Source organism: Equus asinus, chromosome 4 (genome assembly GCF_041296235.1).
Source record: "Equus asinus isolate D_3611 breed Donkey chromosome 4, EquAss-T2T_v2, whole genome shotgun sequence".
Taxonomy (NCBI): domain Eukaryota; kingdom Metazoa; phylum Chordata; class Mammalia; order Perissodactyla; family Equidae; genus Equus; species Equus asinus.
The window spans coordinates 41,395,094-41,417,765 of NC_091793.1; the positions used below are offsets into that span (position 1 = coordinate 41,395,094).

Genomic DNA, 22,672 nt, shown 5'->3' on the forward strand with positions numbered 1-22,672 from the left:
GGATTGGTGGTTTCTTCCTTAAATGTTTTGACCCAAGTTCTGATTACACTTCACTTTTAAATCCTTGATCTGTTAGTCATTATTTGTACACTTTTTGGTATTTGTAGAAATAATTTAAAAAATAAACACTTTTGAGGAAATAAAGTAGGCAATAAAAAATTTTTTAATTAGAAAATGTGTCATTTTCTTAGCTAAAGGCAATGTAATCATCTCACCTTAATGACTACACTAGCAATCTCACCCTTTACCTGGATAACAATTCTTTGCACAAACTTTCATCACTACCATCATCATCTCTGACATTTACCAGGCAGGAGTATTTGCCAGGGTCTGTGCTGGGTGTGTTACACATGCCATTTCCTTTCATTGTCACCATAAGCCTATGAGGTAGACACCAGTATTGCCTGCCACATTTTAGAAGAGAAAGCTGAATTGTAGCAAACCATGTCTAGGATCCAGGACTCCAGGAAGTCTGACTGCAGACAGTGTGCTCTTCATCAGCATGAGTCACTATGTCATGGAGAGGCAGCAGAGCCTGGTAGGGATGGAAAAAAGAGATAGACAACCCGGGCTGCAACCCACCTCTGCCTCTAACTGGCAGTGAGACCTGGGACAAGACACGGTAATCTTCCTGGTCCTGGTGTCCTCAATGATAAAATGCAGAGACACTGCCTGTGGGACCTGGGATTTTGGAGGCATCCCCTTCAGTCTGGCAGGATGAGCACCTTTTCTTCTTTTGTATTATATACTGGCCTTTGATAGGATTTCATGTGAACTAATGGTGTGGAGGCTTTAAAATTTTTTAAACCATTTGACTCCTCATCAACTTCTGAGGTTCCCATATTCTAATGATTCTCATTAGATGAATGATTCTGTGAATATTCTATGATTCTATTATCCATCCCATTACCTATTAAGCACCTAATTAGATGTGGACTACATTTATCTAACCACAGAAATCTCCATCACACCCAAATGTTCATTTCTCTAATACCTTTCTAGAATAAATTCTTTACTTTTAGAATGACACTCAGATACTCTCTAAATTTTTACCATATGATAAAGCCCATTTTTTAACTTATTTTCCCCTATAAAGTGACACTCTCCAGTACGTTATAATATTACTCTCTCCTTATACTGCTTTTCATTTAATTTCAGTGGTGTTTAGCAGAGACCCTGACACACTGTATATAAGCACTCAAGTGATCACTGAATCTCGATAATAATAAACTCACTCCTCAAAGATTTAAAAATCAAAGCATCAGACAAAATGTAAGTCTTTATTAGACTTCAGTTTTTGAAACACACAACTCTTACAGCACAAACACAGTATTTACATTTCAAGTTCTTTTTACAAAATATTTATGCCATTTTGAAAGAATACTGTTGAGATCATGATCTACAATACCTGTCAGAGTTCAAAAAGGACTCATGGAAACTCGTCTCCAGAAAGCCACTGTATTATGACATAAATAAAATATGGCTGAACGTCAGGGCTTACCCAAACATACAAATATTAATCCTCTATCCCAGTGGTCAGCAAACAAAGGCCTGTGGGCCAAATCCAACTGGTGGCATGTTTTTGGACAGCTGCAAGCTAAACATGGTTTTGACATCTTTAAAGGATTGTTAAAAAAGAAAAAAAAAAAAAAAAAGAAGAGAAGAATATGCAACAGAGACACATGTGACCTGCAATTTTCTATGTGGCTTTTATAGAAAAGTTTACTGACCCCTGCATTCTATGAAACCAACTGAGAGAGATAGCTGCTGGAATATACTGATGAGTATTAAGGAAGACACCACTGTAATGTGCCAGTATCATCAGCACTGCTCATTTCTAAAATGAGGCACTTCTATTTAAATATGTACATTCCAAAACATAAATACATCTAGAAAGTAGCTCTGCTACTTGACTCTAGCCCTTTGCAATTAGGCCTACACATGAAATCACAGGATTCTTAGGGGCTGAGGGAAACAAGCACAAAGTATTTCAGACATCAGTCACGGAGCTTGTCAGTTGCTGTAAGTGGTTGAAGACCACTTATACAGCCTTAAACGTTAATAAAATCCATAATTTAGGTATTGCAAATAGGAGGTGATATTGCTGCATTATTTAAATAACATCTATAAAAACACGTTTAGTCATCCTAATTCATTGCTGTCAGAAGCAAGAATAACTAGTTAACTTAGTAACTAGTTATTTTTAAAATGAGAAATAGAAAAAAGAAAAACAAAAAAACAAAAATGTAAAACCATAACAAAAGGCTTCAGAATGCAAAGACTGGGGTCTCTTAGCATCACTCCCAAGTGGGCCTAGGCTTCTCAGGTTCAAGTTAGCTGGCAATAATTGCAATGGGAACTTAGAAGCTGTCTCTCATCAGTGAGCCTTTTCATTAAAAGAACGACAGGTCCATGAACAGATGCTTTAAAAGTAAAACCAATTCAGAGCTGCTCAGTACACAAGTTTTCAGTGTGTTGGTTGAACAACTCCTGATCAGTAAGCTAGAGTCATGCCACAAAGCAAGTATTGTAGTGGACATTTTTCCTTCTTCAGGCCAAGCTGGCTAAGCATCGCACCATGAAGACATCGCTGTGAAGCTGAGTTTTAAAATGCTCAGTGAATGCTGAGGTAGATGATTTTCAAATGAAGATCCTCTATACCCTGATTCGATCAGGACTAGCTTCTTTGTGAATCCTCCTTCTGGGAAAGATCTTCCGCTTAAGTGCAATTAACTGAATGATCAAATAGAGAAAATAAATTTTAATTCTCCACGACGACAAAAGAGTGTAAATACATTAAACTTTCTTTCGGAAAGTCTTATGACCTTAATCATTTCCACGGTCTTATACATAAAAAACAGCAAACAAGTCTCCATCATTCCTCCCCCAAAACAAAGCCAACTACTGATTTTATTTGGCTTCATAGGTCAATATGCCAAGATATGTGCTCACAAAAGACCCACAAGGATTAAAATTGTTTTGGCCTAAGCTTCATTTTTCTAAGACCTATAACTACAGGTTTTTACACAGAGATTACCCAAGCTATTTATTTTCACAATGTCTGTTTGTCAACTCTTTCTATTGAAGGAAGATAGTTCTGTTTAGCCATTAAGACTACTGTCCCTGGGTTTAAAAATGACTATATACACAGATTCTTTAAAAAAAAAAAACTGTATATTAAAAATCCTATCAACATTTTTTTCTATACTTCACTGTAGCAATAATCATTTGAAAATACAGGTAATACCCAATTTATGAATGGGTTGTGATGTAAAAGCTCATTTATAAATTAGTAGCTTAGAACCTGGATACTTTTTTCTCACAGAAATGGTTTACCCATAATATATCTGAAATAAAAAACCTGACCATCATTACAATAAAGTTTCAATGAGAAAAACATGCATGTTCTTTATGGTTTCAGTTTGGGATCCTGCTGGCTACTCCTCCACCTTGAGGTGGAAGCAGGGCTTTGCCCAGGCATATGCTGCCATGGAGTGAACGATGAGCTGGGAGTCCGGGGCAGAGGGAGGGCGGTGTTGGCAAGGTTTGTTTCTGAGTGAGGCAGAGGTTATGGAATTTGATTTGAGCGGGTGAAGAGCAGGGTGCCAGAGAGGAGAGAGGAATTATTCTTCCCGGCCTTTGCCCTCCTCCTCCCTCTCTGGTTCCCTGATCTCTGCTGGCATAAACTATACAGAAGGACGACTGACTCTCCTGTTCCCTTTCACCGACACCAGCTGCTCCTTTCAGCTAGGGTCCCTCTCCTTCCCCATGGCAGGCTAGCGCACAGCTGACTCATAGGTTCCTCACTGGACGCCTGTTCTAAAAGCAGGTACAGTCTTTTTAAGATTTTTTCTGAAGATTTTACCTGCCAGGAACAATGACAACAAATATCGAGAACAAGATTTCAATCCTCTGGGAAGCAGATGAAGGTTAAACTGCAGTCCTGCCCGCCTGCCCAATCTCCATTCCTGAGTGTCCCTCCCCCTGCGGCAGACGCCCAGGCACCATTTGTCCTAAAGCGCTCAGCACTTCAGCTGCGCCTCCTCCTCGGTGTGAGTTTCCCATAAGTGACAGCTACAAAAGCTCCACTCAGTCACTTGGAATGGAGGCTGAGGCAAGGTCCACTTGCCCCTCACAAGTCTGGTCAGCCCAGACACTGTTCCCTTCCTTATTCCATCCTTTTTCTTCAGAGCATTTCATAGCTGCAGCCTATTAAGGATTCTCTTATCCTTCTCTTTTTACCTCACAAATCTCCCTCCTACTTCTGGACCCTCAGTGGAAGGAGGCTGTGTGTGTGCCTGCCCGAGAAGAACTCCCAGCAATTCAGAGGAATTGAGAGGACATGTAACAGTGAGACTATCCCAGGCACCGTCTACAGACCAGTGGGAAGTCTGAAGATAAGACACGCAGTCACTTTTAGAAAGGTTACAAGAAAGAAAAAATTGGAGACCCATAAAAAGTTAGTACCAGATGAGGATTCTAGGCCTGTTTTTGGTTAAAAATACTTAGAGCTTTTCAGTTTTAGCTTGAAGTCTGCAAGTTAATCTACTGAGTTCCAGGTAAAAAGAATACTGGCAATGAATTTAGAAGATAGATGAATAAAAGGCTATTATGTTTGCTGCCTGAACATATGAAATCTATTTGACATACTGACATGAGCTATAAGCGAATAAAGGAAATTAAAATTCTCTTGTTGTGAGTTTATATCATTTTCTAAAGAATGAGATGCTAATATCAAGAAATAGTGTGATCTCCACATAAAATATATAAAACTTACCTGTTCAGCAAAAAACGAGAATATAGTAAATATAATCAATGTTGCTAGTACACAATGCGTCCAAAACTTCAATTTGTCTCGATATGCTCTCCTGTTCAGAGAGAAGGAGGCAAATAAGTAGCTCTCTGAATGGGTTCACTGTCATGAAAGTTATTGAATGTATTAGTTTAGCAAAAACAACACGTGAAACACAAAAACATTATCAGGAGGCAATTCTAAAATGTTAACACAATACACATTTCCAACGTGAGTTCAGATTTTTCATTATATCATAGTAAATATTACATTTGAATTCGTAACAGTTATCTAGGCAGAAAAGAGGAGCTAAGAAAATTACTTCTGGCATTTAAACAAAAGCACTCTTTCATTCATTTTTATTTTTTCATTCATACTGATTTATTCACTCAGTCACTCAATAAACACTTCCTGTGACTACGTACGGACAGATAACAAGGTGAAGTCTGTGCTCTGAAGTACTCACAAGCCTGGGTATTCACTGACATGCAGACGACTAGCCATCACACAAGATGGACAGAAATATATGTTAACAAAAACAAAGTCTTGTAGAAAAACTTAGAGACACAGGGAAAGCACCACAGAGACGGTGACATTTCATTTAAGCTGTGGAGGGAGGTGGAAGCACTGGGCAGAGAAAGGGAATGAGCAGCAGCAGAGTCAGAGCAGCAAGCTGCAGAGCTGAACGAAGTCCGGCACAGCGGCATCAGGGAGAGCTACGCCAGGGGAAGGCCGTGGGCGTGCACTGTAGCTGTTCTGGGAAACCATGCACTGGGGTTTGGACATAACACTGCAACGGGAAAGTGGATGAAACGACAGGTATGTGTATGAGTCACAATCAAAGTGAAAATGGTGGCAATTTGAATGATGAATGTCACAAGCAGGTAACGAGACGCAGGCCATCAAGTTAGTCCAGGCATGAAAAAAGAATGAGGGGCGGTGAGAATGAAAACAAACACGCAACTGAGGAGACATTCCAAGAGGAAGATCGACTGGACTTGGAGACAGGATATTGGGGATAAACAGAGGGAGTATCGCACAGTTTCCTCATCTGTAATTTGGAGTAATGAATAATTTTATGAAGACTAAATAATGCTTAACGTAAGGCTTGGAAGATACGCTAATAACTACCAAATTCAGGCCTCTGTGCTGTTTTAGGTTCTCATTACAGCGTCTGGTAGTGGATGTCTCTACCCTGATCAAGTCATGTGTTCAAAATGGTACTCTCCTACACTCTGCTCTTCTTCCTGTATTTCCTACATCTATTAATAGGATCACAACCAGCTCAGTTAGTTACAATGTCTACAGTGTCATTCAGAATCTTTGTGTAATTTAAAGAGCTAAGAAGCCACAGGCTGGAACACAGCTAATGAGATGCCCCAAAAACCAGAGATCCTATAATAGGTGGAGGTGAACCAAGCTTCCCCCAGCTACCAATCCACTGAGCACCTACCATGTGCTAGGGAGGCACCAGGCCTCAGAGAACAAGAAGACATTGTCTCTGCCCCTGCAGAGGGCTCAGTGTCCACCAGGAGAGACAAGCACACCGGACACACACTGCTGTACAGTGCCAAAAGCGCTATACCCAAGAAAGGGGAACAGGAAGAAAGCCAATGCAGGAAACCAGGGACAGGTGACAGGGGACCCAAGAGTGCAGTGTCATGGAAGGAAAGAGAAAAAGAAAAGTTTCTAGGAAGTGGGGCAGGGTTGGTAGGTCAGCAGGGAGAGAGGATGCAGAAACTGAGCAGAACGAGGGAAAAGTAGCCCAGATCAGGGAACTGCAAAGACCCGCCCACACCTGATTTGTCTCACTTGTACGACACAGAAATCAAAGTCCTCTCCAACTTCTCTTAAGCCCACTCCTTTCTTACTCAGTTGGGCCCTTAAAGGTAAATTTAGTCACAAACTGAGTTTGGGGGGTGAACACTTGGAACCACTCAACAATCTTTTTCCTCTGAGCTAAAGGAGAGTGAAAATGGTGAAAAGCCATTCCTTGCCATTTCTAGATGACAAGACCCATGCTTTAGTAATAATTTCTCCTTATGAAAATAAAAACATATAGCTATTAGCAAGAGACATGCTAACTGTCTCACTTATCCAACTCCAAGTTGCCAGGGTCTGCTAATTTCTTCTCTAAAATCTCTCCCAATTCTGTCTACTGCTTTCTCTTTATCCCCTGAGCTGTGTCCTTGGTTCTTACCTTGACTGTCTGATTCCAGGACTACTGAAATGCTTATTACTTGGCTCCCCGCCACCAGTTCCCAGACGACACTGCCTCACTCCAAACAACTTCCTCACCAGCCCAACCCCCACACTGCTGTTAGTTATCTTTCCAAATCATGAAGTCTGATCACAACAAACATCTAAAAAAATCCCTCCTGGGGAGCCCTATTCTCTAAAGAAAAAAATCTAATTCAGATAACAGCCCTTTGCAATCTCTCCTTTCCCTCTCCATAGCACTCTTTGATATCTCCGGGCCTTTGCACATGCCATTTCTTCCACCAGGAATACTCTTTCCTACCTGTAAAAGTGCTTTTCATAAATCAAAACCAAACCCAGTGTCAGCTTCCCTTAAGAGAATTAGCTGCTCCCTCCTCCATACTACAATAAGCATTGAATCTACTATGGCACTCTGTATCATAACTGTTTGCCTGGTTTCTGTCTTCCTGAATAAACTGTGAGCACCTCAAAGCCTAGTACCATATTCCCTTCATCTTTGTATTCCTAGCACCTGGCAAAGGGGAGCAAGGGGGCCAAAAATCTTCCTAAAGTGAAAGATAAAAATATCTTTATAATGAAGTGTTGGAAACGGTAGTAAAATAAAAAATGTAGGAAACAATATAAAGCAGCTTTGGAATATAGTAGAACATGTGGAGGGTTGGGAATCAGGCTGGATTTGGCACTTATCAGCTACTTCACCTTGAGCAAATCACTCAGCTTCTATTACCATGTTCTCATCTGTAACATGGCAATAACAGTATCTTTAAATGTAAAGAGTAGAATAAATGGATTGCCCAGCATTGTCCACCATATAGCAGGTACTCAAGAACCAGGGTAGCTACTCTGATGGCAGTGATGACAATGAATAAGGCTCAGATGTGCTCGGCAAGTGAGCTCAATAAAAATCATATTTCAACTACGAAGCTCAATACAAACTATAGTGTATTTTGACAAAGAAATTATAGAGCAAATAACACATTAAAGAAATTTCATCACTATGAAAAAATACACACACACACACGTCTATGGAACACGCGGACTTACCATTCCTGCAGCTCATGCATATGAAGGAAACGGTTTCGATACTCTCGTGGCAGCTCAAACTGGGATGGTATGGGGAACATGGATTCATAGAAGTCCCTGAGAACAGCCTTCACTGTCTGGGCATCTTTATGATTGTGGTCAATGTTGTCATTCAGGCAAACAAACTTCCTGGAAATTAAACAGAGACCCAGGGTTATTGGTTATCACAAGGATGATCCTGGCCTAACAAAGGAAGAAAGGTGGGTTCCAAATACATTGAATGGATTTATATCCCAAGTTGTTAGATTTGCTGATAGGATTCTCTGGGGGAGTAATGTTTCATAAAATTTTTCTTGGATATTCCTCACCTGTAAAACGAAAAGAACTAGGGAAGATAACCTTCCAAGTGCCTTCTAGCTGTAGGAGTAAATTAATTTAATGATTTCCGTTTAGCACATCCCCAATTAAGTGCTCCATAAATGTAGTTAACTGACTGGTGCATTTTGTTGGCAGCCAGGGAAAAAATTAGTTAAGTACCTAAAACCAAGTGCTCTGAACTGCGAGTTATATAGCTAAGAAGAGTCACGTAGATAACTGAGACAGAGATGGTGCCCTGTAGATATAGATTCTATGAGTTTGATGACTTCTTCCTCTTATGTCTCCAGCCAACCTCTAGGATGCTAGAGTTCTGTCAAAAAGCAGACTACAGTGGTGCTTCTCTACCATTTCAAGTTCCCTTCAAGGCAGAAGTCACTAAACTGAGGGCCCATTAAAAGGGTAGGTAGGGATAATACCAACTTTTGAAGTGCACTTGATAAAATTTTAAAAAAAATCAAAACTTAAATCTAATAAAGCCCTCAGATCCAGCTATCAACTTACAGGAAATACAGAGGACAAAGGAACAAGTTGGACAACTGGGATACAATCAGAGAGGTCCAAAGTGCAGGAAACCTACAGAACAGATAATCGGATTTCTTCACATACACATGCAAAAAATTATATGGTTAAAAAAGAAAGAAATGGAGGGGAAATCTATCCACTTGATAGAAATTTACTTATACTACTTCAAAACAACAAACTTAAAAAACATATAAATGCTTATAAAAGACAATTGGAGAAATGTGTACACTACCAGATAGTTTTTATCATATTAAGATTTTACAGATAAAATATAATGTCTGAGATTTACTTAAAAATAATCGGGAAGAGGTAGTGAGGGAGTGGGTGCGTTTAGATGAAACAAGATCAACCACAAGCTGGTTCTTATTGAAGATGAGTGATGGGTATGTGAAAGTTCATTATCCTGTCTGTTCACTAAACTTGGGGACTGCTTTAATTAAAGGACGCTGAAGAAATATGCCAACCAAATACAACGCATGAGCCTCGACTGTACCCTGGATTGAAAATAAGCAAGCAAAAAATAAACAACAGCTATAAAGGGCATGTGGAGCCAGCTGGGAAATTTGAATATAGACTATCTATTAGATGGCAATATTTAGTCAATGTTAAGGTTCTTGGATGTGTGTTAACGGTCTTGTGGTATAAAGGAGGATGACTATCTTAGAAGACATAAGCTAAAATAATTAGGGGTAAAGTGCCTGGATGTCTGCACTAATTTTCAAATGTTTCAGGAAAAAAAACAAAAACTAAACCTGTGTGTGTGTGTGTGTGTGTGTGCGCAGACAGATGAAGACAGAGATCAAGCAAATAGAACAAAATGCTGACAATTTAAAAATCTGGGTGAAGAGTTTATGAGATTTACTGTACTATTTTTTCAATTTTTCTGTATCTTCAAATTTTTGAAAAGGTTGGAGAAAATTGAAGAAAAAAGTGCATGTGTGAGACAAAGGGTGTGTGTGGATACAGGGTAGCGAAAATAAACCCGGCTCGGGGCCCAGCAAACACTTCCCTCTCCTTCCAAAGAGAACTTGCACTTTGCTCAGTATTTCTTTCCCCATGAGCTGACTCAAAGGGAGGTGACCCCCACCCTTAACCCAGAGGCAGCTCCCGACTAGTGTAAGCAAATCCCTCTCCTTCAGAATGGGGGGACAACACATGACACAGAGAGAGAGCGATCCTTTTCTGCCTCTGGACGTGCTGTGTCTGCAGGGACATGAGGAACTGCAACAGCTGCCCTATCTCCAGGCTGGGGATGAAGCCAACACAAGCAGGGGGGCAGCAGAGCCGAGGCAGTGAGTGGAAGAAAAGCAAACCTGGATACTGCCTATGCCAGAGTCCTCGTTAATGGGACAAACCTGTTCTTAAAGTTTAAGTCAGAGACTGGTTTCCACTCCTGACTTACAATGAGCCCCCCTAAAAGCAAAACAAAACAAAACAAACAAACAAGAGTTACAAACGGTAAAATCTGTTCCGGGTCACAGGAAGTATCAGGACTGGCAGACACTGCTGGAGAAGCCTGGATTGCCATGTGTCTTTTTAGTAAAACCCTGTCCCTTTAGTACCAGAAGATGTCTATGAATTCTCTCACCCAGCAACTTTCAAACTGGCACAAAGACATAAAAGTACAGGGTACAGGTAAAACCTGTAAACTCTCACATGGTATTACTGCAGATCACTGACGCCTGAGCGAGCATACCAACAGGACGGGGGAAGCAAAAAGCAAATACTGAAACTGGTTCTTAAAGTTATTTAGGAAAACCAGAGCAGGGCATTCCAAGCAGAGGGAAGAGCATGTGCAAAAAAGCTGCAAGCTGGGTGATTACTAATTATTATGGCTTCTGTGTTTGCCTGGCTTGGAGGAAATACCTGTTATTTTGTAGGAAATAAAGTATTTTACTGAATTATTGAATAAACTAAATAAGCATTAAAGACATTTTTATTTTTATTAAAATTCCAATTTCTGTCCCACCTCAACAAGAATGCATTCTTAGGAAAAAAACATGACTTTAAAATATCTAGAAACTTTACATCTCTGATCATTTATATAATTAGATTCATAATTTAAATGAGGAGAAACTGAAGACTTCCAAAAGCATTTAAAAGACTCAGATGAAACGTATTCAATTTTATATGCCATAGTCTTTCAGGAAACAGATGAAAGAACTATCTCCCACTAAAGTCCAAAACTCAAAAATGCAGACTTTAATCAATTTTATCAAACGATGTAAGGTAAGTGTTAGGGAGCCAGGCTGGAAAGTTTCAAGGTTGACGTAAACCAGAACAGTTATTCATCCCCAAAGAATGACTGGAGTTTACTGGGTTAATTTTCACATTTATGGTAGCATTTCTTTTTTCCTCAGAAGCTAAGGTGAACTATGAATTGCAAAGATAAATGTAACCACTAAAACAACTTTTCTGGAAGCAGCTTTTTAGAAACGCTGTGAGAGTCCCAGCTGTCTGGCTTCACATCCCTCATGATGCAGTCCGCCCCTCAGTCTCACTGAACAGATCGTGTCACCATTTCTTAGAAGTTGGTACTAGTCCCTCTGCAAGGAAGGACCCCTATCTCAACGTGCAGCTCCTTTCTCTCAGTCAACCCCCGGTTCAAACATAACCTCCACCGTTAGGCATTTACATCTGCTCCAAACAGAAATAAGTCACTTCCTTCTTTCCAGTCCTACTATCTTGTATTCATGTTTATTTGCATGATTAAAGATAATTTTTAAAGTTGTAGGAATTCTCTGTACTTTCTGTTCAACTTTGCTGTGCATCTAAAAGTGCTCTAAAAAATAAAGTTTATTAATTAAAAAAAACCAGTACCTGGGGTTTTTTCTTATATCATCCAACTGGCCAACCACATGAGAAACATTGGTACGAATCATTTTAAAAGCAATTTCTTCTTCTCCCATGATTTCAAACCTAATTATCAAAACATATTTAAAGAATTTAAATATTTATGTGGATATGAAACAAAAAATTTCATTAAGAAAAGCATTTTATAAGACATAATGGACTTAACATTCAAAGAATGACATAATCTTTCAACATTACTAAAGAAAACAATCTCACATAGAATTTAAAAGAATGATTAATAAACTACTGGAAAATTATGAAAATACTAGACTTTTGTAATTATTCTTAAAGTAAACAAAGACAAAATGTATCTACTACTTACCTATATTTGTTTTTGTCTTTATATGCTTTGTGGATTTTATCAGTTACTGCTTTACAGTTGGTTACCAGACTTTTAGTGACTGGGGGCTGTGAGAAAATACAGACATTACATTAGGGCCAAGACGCGGGTGGCGGCAGTCAGTACTGTCGAGTGGATTCTGACTCCTAGCGACCCGTGCACAGCAGAACGACCAAAGATCCCTGCTGGTCTTTTCACGCCATCCTCTCCCCTTTCAGTGCTGTATCAGATAATGCTCTGCTGCTGCTCTTCACAGGATTTTCATGCCAACTTTTTCTTAAGTGGGTGGCCAGGTCCTTCTTTCTAGTCTGGAAGCTTCACTGAACCTGTCCACCATGGGAGACCCTGCAGGTATTTGGAAATCCTGGTGGCAGAGCTTTCAGCATCACAGCAACACCCAGCCGCCACAGTATGACAACCAACAGACAAGTGGTGTGGTTCCCTGACTGGGAAATGAACCCAGGCCAAGGTGGTGAGAGCTGGAAATCTTAACCACTAGACCACCAGGGCTGGCTAAAACTAGGGAAAAGCAAGTAAAATATTCACCTCAGGTGCTAAATTTAAGGGAGTATCAAAAGACTCAGTAATCAAGATGAATATTTTAAAAAATCAAATTGACAGACTGTGGCCCATAGACTAATCACCTGTTTTTGTAAGTAAAGTTTTATTTTAATCACACATTACTACACGCTACCTGTTAAAACAGTTTCATAAGTTAATGTTATAATATTTTTCAGAAAGAAAATAAATTTCTAACATAACCTATAAGGAACTATATCATACTCATAGGCTAACTTGTCATTCTTACAGTCTAATTAGAAAATACTTTTATCCTACGTGTAATCACAGTTAATTATGGTAATGAAGCCAACACCTTGGCTAAGAGTTCACTGGAGTAATGTTAACTAGTGCTGCCAGTATAACTGTACTTATGCTTTAAACAGTTTACTTGCATGAGCTTCACGACTAACTTATAATCATTAGTAAGGCAGCCTTACTTAATTTTCAGCATGCAAAGGATATTTGCTGATTCTAAATCTCATGCCAAAAATCTGGCAAACACTAAAATATTATTCTGTTAATGAACAAAGATATATACATTTCAAAAGAAAACTAAAATTCCTCAATATTCTTTCACTGTGCCTGTAACAGGGCAAGATGAAGAACTGTTTTCTATGTGTACAGCATCTTCCTTAGAAAAGAACACACTTCTGCAAGTCCCATATAAGCGCAAGGGTCTGGTAACTGTAAAGTCTTACTGGAACCTGAAGCTCACAAGAGAAAGAAAACTGGGGAGGAAAGACAGACAAGCGAAAGGACAGACGTGGAAATCCAGGTGGCCGAAAGGGCTGTCTTGAGTGAGAGCTAACATAGGCCATGCCACTAGCAAAGCTCCCTGAAGCCTGAGCTGAAGCCAGTGGCCGCTAAAGCAACCGGCCAGCACAATCACTATACAGTCCCGAAGACAGTGAAGACCAAAGGTCTGCTTAAGGAGACAGGCTGAGGGGGAAACGGTTGATAAGCCCTGCACACTTTCTCCTTTCTTCCTCCTCTGTCCTAGCCACGCTCTGGGGTTGCCCACCAAGAACATACCAGAAAAGGCAAGTTAAGGTGGCTTCCCATGAACCCACAACTCAGAACTAAGTCTCATTCTCGACCTACTGATTCATACCTGCTTACCCCACTAGAGCAAACTCCCTTAGGACTGACATCAGGTCTTCTTCCTCTATTTACCTCAATTTGATTGATTTCGCAGTTTTACATTTTAACATATTTAGAGAACTGGCTTTAAGTGGCACACGTCTATATACTAACCCACGACATATGCTAAACTAACCAACGTGCAATGAGCAATGCTTAGAGTTTGTCTACATGTTCCGACAGCTGCTCTGCTGACCTCTCTCACCAATGGCTGCCACTCGTTACCCAGTGTCTCCTCATGAGCAAGCCTTCACAGGGCTCTCTGAGAACACAAGTGAGGAACACAGTCCCTGACATGTACGATGAAAGCTAAATGAATGATTTCCTTCTTCCAGGAATCAGATTTTTAATTGAGTTTATTATTTTCCTCTGCATTCATTTATAAGTCTTATCTGCAATCAATTATAAATTATTTATATATGACTTGAATATTTGCATGATGCGTAAATTTTTAAAAATAATTTTATTCTAATTATGAAAGCAAAAGCTATTCATTATAGAAAATATGGAAAATACTAGAGTGAAAAAGGAAATTAAAAACTACCTATGATTTAACCTACTGTCACTTCCATTACTTTTTGGAGGTAGGTATGTGTGTGAGCGTGTGAAGGTATTTGGGGATTTTCCACAGTCCAAATCATACTGTGTATGTGGTACTATCTATTTTTCCCCACCTAATCTTATTTTTTAAACATTTTTCCAAATATCAGTAAAACATGACTGTAAGCATCACATTAATGTCTGTATTGTACCCTTGTTCCATCAATTCTAAATGCATATTTTTTTTTTACATTATTCCTCTGAAACTGGGATGAATCTTACAATCAACAGTCTTCCAATCACTTCAGCCAAGTGGCACTCCAATGTAGCTATATGCGCACAATCCACTGCCCTTACTGTTAAGACCAACAAAGTGCCAGTATCCAAACAACTTAGCTTTGATGCAAGATGGTATTCCACCTGATGACTACTTCCTTGGTTAATGTTTAACCTCAGGATTGTTCTCCCAGGCCAGTGAGAATGCTGTGCACTATCTTTCACCACCCTTAGAGAATAGGATGTCTGCTTATGGAATATGAGCAATTAATCTCAATATTAGCATAACATCCATCAGGGAGAAAAAAGATATTCCAAAGTAAGACATAAGTGTTTCTAGATTATCTGTGCTACTACTTTCCACCAAACCCCTATAAATATACAGCCTGCTTCTAGTTTTTGAAGTGCTATAAAAAACAGTCTAACTAACACCTGGTAAGGATATACCTTCTGTTTTAAATACAGAACCATGCCACTTACCAGATTGGGATCATAGTATGCTTCCTGAGTTGGTGGAATGTTGTTTAGCTGAGTGATATTAGCAGGGAGCATTTTCGAGCAATTTATTAACATGTGTTCCAGACCTGTCAAATCCTAACAGAGAAAACCAAAAGGATAAACCTGCTATGTACATTACAAGTAACGACTGTGAGTTTAAAACTAAAAATTATGCAAGTCTCCAAAATTTGTTTAAATATTATCTTCAAAGAGAGTTTGATTATATGATTCTTAAGATAAAGACACCCTAAAAAGAGCAGAATGAGACAATACAGACATAAATATTTCATCTTTGTCTCAAAGTAGAACATACTGGAGTGCGAGACACCATTTCACATCAGAAGGTCCAGGGGATCACCACGTGGGACGCCCTGCAGCTAGATTCCTCGGCGCACTCTCCGTTAGTGGGCTTCCTGCTCTTGGGACTAGTGAACGCCACCACGGAGGGGACCGTGCAGCACCATGGGTCTGGCCGAGATCTCCAGTCGGCCACACCTGCAGCCCATGAATGAACTTGTCACAAGAATCTTATGTGCAGATACGGTCTGCCTCTTCTCCAGATAATATAACAGCAATCCCCACAGAAAGCCCCAAAAGAGGAATCTCATAAAATTCGACCTTCAAGTTTGGTTTTAATTCTGGCACGAAAAATGGACTAGCTACAAACACCTTCATTAAATATTAAGAATTACTTTTACTTGGATTACATTGAAATATGGAGGGGCAGAAAGAGAAAGTATCAAAATTAAAAGTTTCATTTAAAATGTCACAAGGTTTAGGGGGAAAAAGCTAACAATACAACACCTGCAAACTTAACGGCAGGTCGTGAATTCTGGTAGCCAGTGTTCGGATTTCTCTGTCAGATAAGACACCAGATTGGTCTGTATCAACTTCATCAAAAACCTGAGATATATTCAATGGCTGAACTGCACTCATGAGATAATAAAAGTAAGAGAAGGCAAACTGCATATCCTCAGAATGGCGCACTTTGTGAAATGACGTCTTGTCAAATTCTTCAGGGAACCTGTCCAAATAAAACACATAATGAGCTCTGGATATTCAAAATATATACAGTACCTAACGTGTGTAGTTAAAAACCTTTTCCCTTCCCACTTATTTAGATGATATACTCAACATGTTAGTCATCAAGTATTAGAACCGTAAATTTAGCACAGCAAAGATGTACACTTCAAGCAGCCTGAGCTCTGAGCACATGCAAGCAACTCAGACGCGACAGAGACTTACATATCTTGTAGTTCTTGCATAACTATTCGGTCGATCATGTGAGGCATGTGTGCAGGGACTTTCCGAGACGTGAATCCAAACTTGCTATTTAGAATTTTATTTACATATCGGAGGGAATCTGCAAACGTATCTTTTAGTTGCCTCCCAGTATGTTTGCTATCAGTAAAGTATGCCAATTGCGTCTTCAATGACTCTTCTTCCTGAAACGCAGCATTATGTTTAGTGCACTGGGTACTCTGTTAATAAGAGATAAAGGTAGTTTTATATAATGTGATAGTAACTGTCCCTAACTAATTAACAGTCACTAACTGTCCATGAGGGGCAAATGAAACGAGCACTAACAGGTCACTTTAAGGATCCTAAGAGCAGGACTAAACTGAATCTCAGAGAAAGTGTCACCAGCACTGGCTTGAGAACAACAGTTGGGTGACGGAGGCCTATTTATAGGGTGTTCTTCAAGGACTAGTCATCGACCATGAGGTTTCATAGCCAACCCAATGCAACATTTCAAAATTTTATTTAGAAATAAATTTGATAGTACTTTCAATATCAAACTATTTCCATCGGTGACATCAAAGCAGTACTTGAGTTTTGAACACAATGATTAGAATGCAAAATTGGTTTCCCCATATAATATTGTTAACATAATAATATACTAATGAACCCTATCAAAACCACTAAGAGGCGAAACTGAATGAATGGGCAAAGAATACGAGCATACTTTAAAGAAGATGAAATATTTTTGCTTGTCAAACTGACAAAAATTAAAGGGACTGATAACTGGTATGGGTTAGCCTGTGGAGAAATAAGCGGCCTTGTACACTGTGGACGTATGAAGCGGTGCAACACTTTAGAAGGACGTATCTAAATTTTGTATGGACCAGATCCTTTAACGTAGCAATTCTACCTACAGAAATAAAAACTTCCTCAAGAGTAAGATGTATGTACAAGAATCTTTACTGCAATACTACGTATTTGTAATGGAAAAACACTGGAAGTAACTGGCAGCTCTTAAGAAGAACAACGGCACTGACCCAGGCAGTTTGCCTACATACCAATAAAATCAAAGGGCAACTCAAAGCAATTTATGTACAGTGTAATTTCCCTGTTGCACAACAGAAACTAGATCATTTATATGTTTGTATATCTATAGAAAAATACTGGAAGGACACCCACCAAACTATTTGTAGTGATCATCTCAAGCAGGGAGATTAAGAAAGGAAGGAGAGAGACCTTTCTCTTGTATACTATATATATATATTTTTGCATTGCTTGCAATTTTTGCCACTAGCCTAAAGTGCTTTTGTAATTTAAAAAAAAGAAGAGAGGGGGCCGGCCCGGTGGCGCAGTGGTTAAGTTCGCACGTTGCGCTTCAGCCGCCGGGGGTTCGAGGGTTCAGATCTCGGGTGCAGACATGGCACCGCTGGGCAAGCCATGCTGTGGTAGGCGTCCCACGTATAAAGCAGAGGAAGATGGGCACGGATGTTAGCTCAGGGCCAGTCCTCCTCAGCAAAAAGAGGAGGATTGGCAGCAGATGTTAGCTCAGGGCTAATCTTCCTCAAAAACCAAATTTTAAAAAAAAAAAAAAAAGGAGAGAAAAGAGGGGAAAGTGAGGAAGCAAACCTAGGCAATAACCTGCAGTCCTTCACTCAACAATTAGTAAATGTCTAATGGCCAGGTGCGAGACACTTCCCAAAGACAATGAGAAAAATAAGACACAGTTCCCCTCCTCATGCTCTTTCCCCCAGCCTACCATCCACTTATGGCCGTGCTTTCTCCACTATCCAGCCTGGACCACAGAATTTTTCTTGGTCTGTTAACTCCTACTCTCCCTTCAAAGGTCAGTTCACAGGGCACCTCCTCCTGGATGCCTTCCCCAATATCTCTAGGCAGAGTTATGGAATCTTCCCTTTGGACTCCTTGTCCACCCCTCAACAGACATTCGTCACATTGCTATAATTATCTGCCCACAAATCTGTCCTCTCAACCTGCTCTGAGCCTCCAGAAGCAGCGACTACATTCTAATCCTCTTGCACTCCCCAGCAGTTAGCCCGGTGACCGCACTTGGGAGATGTATAAATGACACCAGGCACGTGGGGGCCATGGTATTGGAGGCAGAGCACTCCAACTGTGAGGCTTGGCTCACACTGACTTGCTGTTGTGATGTCGGGAAAACGAATGGCACCTGGATTTTTCAATCAGTAAAGGTGGAAAAACATCAGATCTGCCTCACACAATGTTCACAAAAGCAGCTGTTGAAATCTCAACATGCCAAGTAAGCAAAAGATATCATCCCTGTTCCACCACTTCTCAGGGTAGCCCTGGCTGAACCCCTCGCTCATTCACACTAAGGCTGTTTCCTAAAGTGCAAAATGCAGATAACAACAGTCCATATACTCGTGAAGTATTTTTATTGTTAGGGTTATTGGGACAATTAAATGAAACCATGTAAGAAAAGCATTTAGTTCAGTGACCGGCAGAGGGAAGTACAGAATAAATGAGAGCTATTATTATATTATCATCACTTAGAAGTCTATTTTTCCTGAGCATGGGAACAAATAGGCTGGATGTAACTTACATCAAGAAGATCTTGGAAATACTTTTTTTTCTCCCATGGCAAAAAGCCCAGGTAACTGTCTGTGTAATGTTGCAATTTTCTTCCAGGTAAGACTTCATTAAGACCTATGTCATTTCTAGCATTTTCCTCCATTCTGTTTTTCTCTTGTTCTTTCCCTGTGATTTTCTTTTCTTTTGACACACGGTTTTCCAGTGGAACAATCAGAGATAAGAACTTTTCTTTTGACAGACTTCCACCTCCTACTTTTTGGGTCTGAGTTTCAGATCTAAATTTTTCTTTGGTTTTCAAATCTGTGGGTGGATTCTGACTCTGGTTGTGGCCATTCACTTTTACTGTCACTGCTGGAAAAGTCAACCTGTTATCTAATCTCTGAGAGGCTCCTAGGCTGTCCAGCAAGATGTTTTTGTGAATCTGTTTTTCTGGGGCGGCCTCCAAACTGTCATTTCTTCCACCTGTCATTACAGCTTGATTTATTTTTACATCAGCATCCTGTACGTTCATCAGAAATGATCTCAGCAAGGCTGACTTGGACACGTTGTATCCTTTCACAGTGATGTCGCCACGTTCTAGCTGCAAATCCAAGTTACTGAGACTCAACTGGGCTTCTTTTGGGAGGAGTGAAATATTTACCAGGGGAATTTTCACCTCCTCTTGGAATCTCTCTGTGGTGTTCACATCACGTCTCTTGAACTTTGGGAAGCGTTTTTCTTCGGGAATATCCTCGAATAGGATTTCCGCCTCTGGAAGAAGTGTTATGGGGCTAACCAAATTTTGGTAAGATTTCTGAGTTGTAGAATTCAGTTTTGGTTCCTCTCTTGTGTCAACCTCTACTGTTATCTGTATTTTGAACTCTTCATCATTTGTATTTTGAAATGTAAGATTAAAATGTATTGTGGTCGCATTCATTCCACTGTGCATTATGAGATGAATGGTTTTCCATTTATTGGCAATAGAAGCGTGTCGAATTATTGGATTGTCACTATAGGCACCTTCGACTCCTCTTTTGGCTATTTCAGCAAAGCTGAAGTAAGGCAGGCATTCACCTTTTGGAAGAACATAGTGAGTCTGGTTTGGGAGAAGAGTTACTTTATACAATTCATGAAAATGATCTAGAGGAAAAAACACAAACATAACTTTTAAAAAACTCAGCATTTTTCTCCCCTTTTCCTGTAATTCTTAGAGTTTGAGTCTTCACTTTCTAAGAGTTACTTTAAATTGACTTCAAAACAATGAGAAATTCTAACACAAGAGGTCCTGCTATGGGGTTCCTTTTCCTATCTGAAGCAATCACTTATCAACGTGGAATGCGGACTGACGCACTAGAGAGACACGGCACGACTCTCGACAGCGAATTCCAGTGACAGACTTCCGTGATCTTGTCCATTTGAAAGAATACAACTTTCTGCCAAAATGGTGATAAGCTATCAACAAGATCCAGTATTCGAACCATCCTTACGTAATGAATTATTGGTCTTTTACTGTTTCCAAATTAAACCTTTACCATCTATTTTCAACTACGGTAAATCTGCTTAGTAAAAAGAAAAAATATCAGACTGAAACATAACAGGAAAAGATAGCTACTGTTAGTGTCTACAGTTTCATAAAGATCTACGTCCTTCTCTTACTTTTAACTTACAACTAGTTTAGATGCAAGGCTGGGAAAGGGACGCACAGAAAATAACTACTTTAAATAACAATAATGATCTAAAACCCTCTCTACGTATCAAGGATTTTTATCCCCTTATTCTCATTATGTTTTTATGGCAATAAATATACCTTGCCCACAGTCGCCAGCATCAAACCCACAGGACAAGACATTGCAGGCTTGGTCACAGAACTTATCAGCGAGCCAGGAATTCGCACATCCTTGATTACAGTAAGAGACACTGTTTATTCCTCCACCGAAATGCCAGGGCTGTCCGACTCCAATACTCCCGGTACCCCCGCCTCCTGCGACATAGCGACTCCCTCCACTGTTACCTGTAGAGGGAGGAGGAAAACGCAATCTTGCCGTGCTGATAATCTTGAAAGAAAGACACTTCCTTATTTCTTAATAGTGTTTGCAAGACTGATGTGTTTCAGTCAGAAAAGGTTCACCCCATTCTATAGTAGATTTCATGTAGCTTAAGAAAACAAACTGAAAAGGGGGCATCCCTTGACAGTGGACGGGGCACGGGGTGACCAGGCCTCGGCACTTACTAACTGTCCAGACCTCACAGGTGCTCAAGGGGTCATGTGCAGATGTGTACGGAGGAGCAGGGATGGGGGAGAGATTATTCTGAAGACTGCGACTGTCAGAACTGCCAAAAACGTGTCCTACTAGGGGTGCCAACCTCGTTATCAAATGTTACCGCTCTATCAGGGGCTGAGTTCTCAGGACTGCACAGATCACTTTGCACGTCTGCCTTCTCTCCCTGCAGCTGCCTGTGTTTTTCAAAAGTGTGTCTGACAGATCTGACCGAAACAGAGCTTGAAGCTTTGTTTCCTCCAACACTCCACACTTTTCCAAATCTGTTTCCACACATGGAACATGGGGATGATGATATCCGCACACGTACTCTCTCTTTCTTAGGTGACTAAGAAATTCAAGTGGATAATACATAATGCTTTATAAATTCACATGCTTTATAAACTGAAAGAAAATAAATAAATGTGAAAACTTATCATCAACAAGTCCAAATATAAGCACGTAAGAAAGGGAGAAGAGATGCTGAGAAGTTTCTTTCTTTTGCATCCACTCTCTGACCCACAGCAATCTGCTGCTGAGAGCCATCGGCCAGGAGCTCCTACAAGAACAGTTTAGAGGGATTCTTGCTCTTGAGCTTACATAATTAAGGGTATTCCTGATTTTCATATTTTAAATAATAATAAGAGGCATTTTCAAGTGCAGGGTCAATGTGGGAAAAAAGCCCTCAACAATGGATAATATGAATAAACTGGGCCATATGGGGACACTAGTCATCCCTCCAGAGAGTTTATGATTACTGACTGACTGACGTGTTTTTTTGCTGAGGAAGACTGACCCTGAGCTAACATCTGCTACCAATCTTCCTCTTAATGTATGTGAGTCACCATCACAGCATGACCACTGACACACAAGTGGCGTAGGTCCAGGCCTGGGAACTGAACCTGGGCCGCCGAAGCGGAACACACCTAATTTAACCACTAGGCCACTGGGGCTGGCCCTACGGGATTGTTTTAATACGTGAAAAATGTTTAGTCACTGCACATGTTCAATAATAATTAAGAATGGAAAAAATTCCACAAACATGAACAAATTAGATCTGAACACATCCTTACCAGAGCAATCCCCACCATCCCAATCACAGGCGGAATTATTACAAGCCTTGTCACAATAGCCGTCTTTAATCCAGGAACCCGGGCAGCCCTCGGCACAGTTTGGCACAGGCCACGTCAAATAAACCTATGATAAAACCAGAGAGAAAATAAAATGCTTTCTGGTTTCTGACATTTTTTACTCTCAAAAAGTGTCAGATTCCTTTAAATCTTTTAAAGAAATTAGGATTCCTTTAAAAAAAAAAAATTGAGCCTCTGCAAAGGGCTATCATTTTCCCAGGGCTGTCTATGCTCCCCGGCACATTTTGCCTTAAGTTTGCTGCCCACATTGTAGTTCCCTAAGCCCCGATCTGCTGGCGACGCCTCCTGAGCACAGGACTCTTCCCCATCACTCGAGGAGAGCAGACGG

The 22,672-nt window shown here is 40.2% G+C and overlaps 1 protein-coding gene across 2 annotated transcripts in view; it reads right to left on the reverse strand.

Annotated features, from left to right (window-relative positions):
• Positions 1-1,245: 1,245 nt before the first annotated feature.
• GNPTAB (N-acetylglucosamine-1-phosphate transferase subunits alpha and beta) overlaps positions 1,246-22,672 on the reverse strand; it is a 75,114-nt gene continuing 53,687 nt past the window's right edge. For both annotated transcript variants that reach the window (XM_014835021.3, XM_070507158.1), the window contains exons 11-21: positions 22,267-22,390; positions 20,743-20,946; positions 18,967-20,075; positions 16,389-16,588; positions 15,948-16,167; positions 15,126-15,239; positions 12,111-12,196; positions 11,756-11,854; positions 8,057-8,224; positions 4,778-4,868; positions 1,246-2,733 (exon numbers count right to left, since the gene is read on the reverse strand). In XM_014835021.3, the coding sequence (XP_014690507.2) occupies positions 2,656-2,733; positions 4,778-4,868; positions 8,057-8,224; positions 11,756-11,854; positions 12,111-12,196; positions 15,126-15,239; positions 15,948-16,167; positions 16,389-16,588; positions 18,967-20,075; positions 20,743-20,946; positions 22,267-22,390 (2,493 nt within the window). In that variant the 3' untranslated portion in view covers positions 1,246-2,655. The remainder of the gene's footprint in view (positions 2,734-4,777; positions 4,869-8,056; positions 8,225-11,755; positions 11,855-12,110; positions 12,197-15,125; positions 15,240-15,947; positions 16,168-16,388; positions 16,589-18,966; positions 20,076-20,742; positions 20,947-22,266; positions 22,391-22,672) is intronic.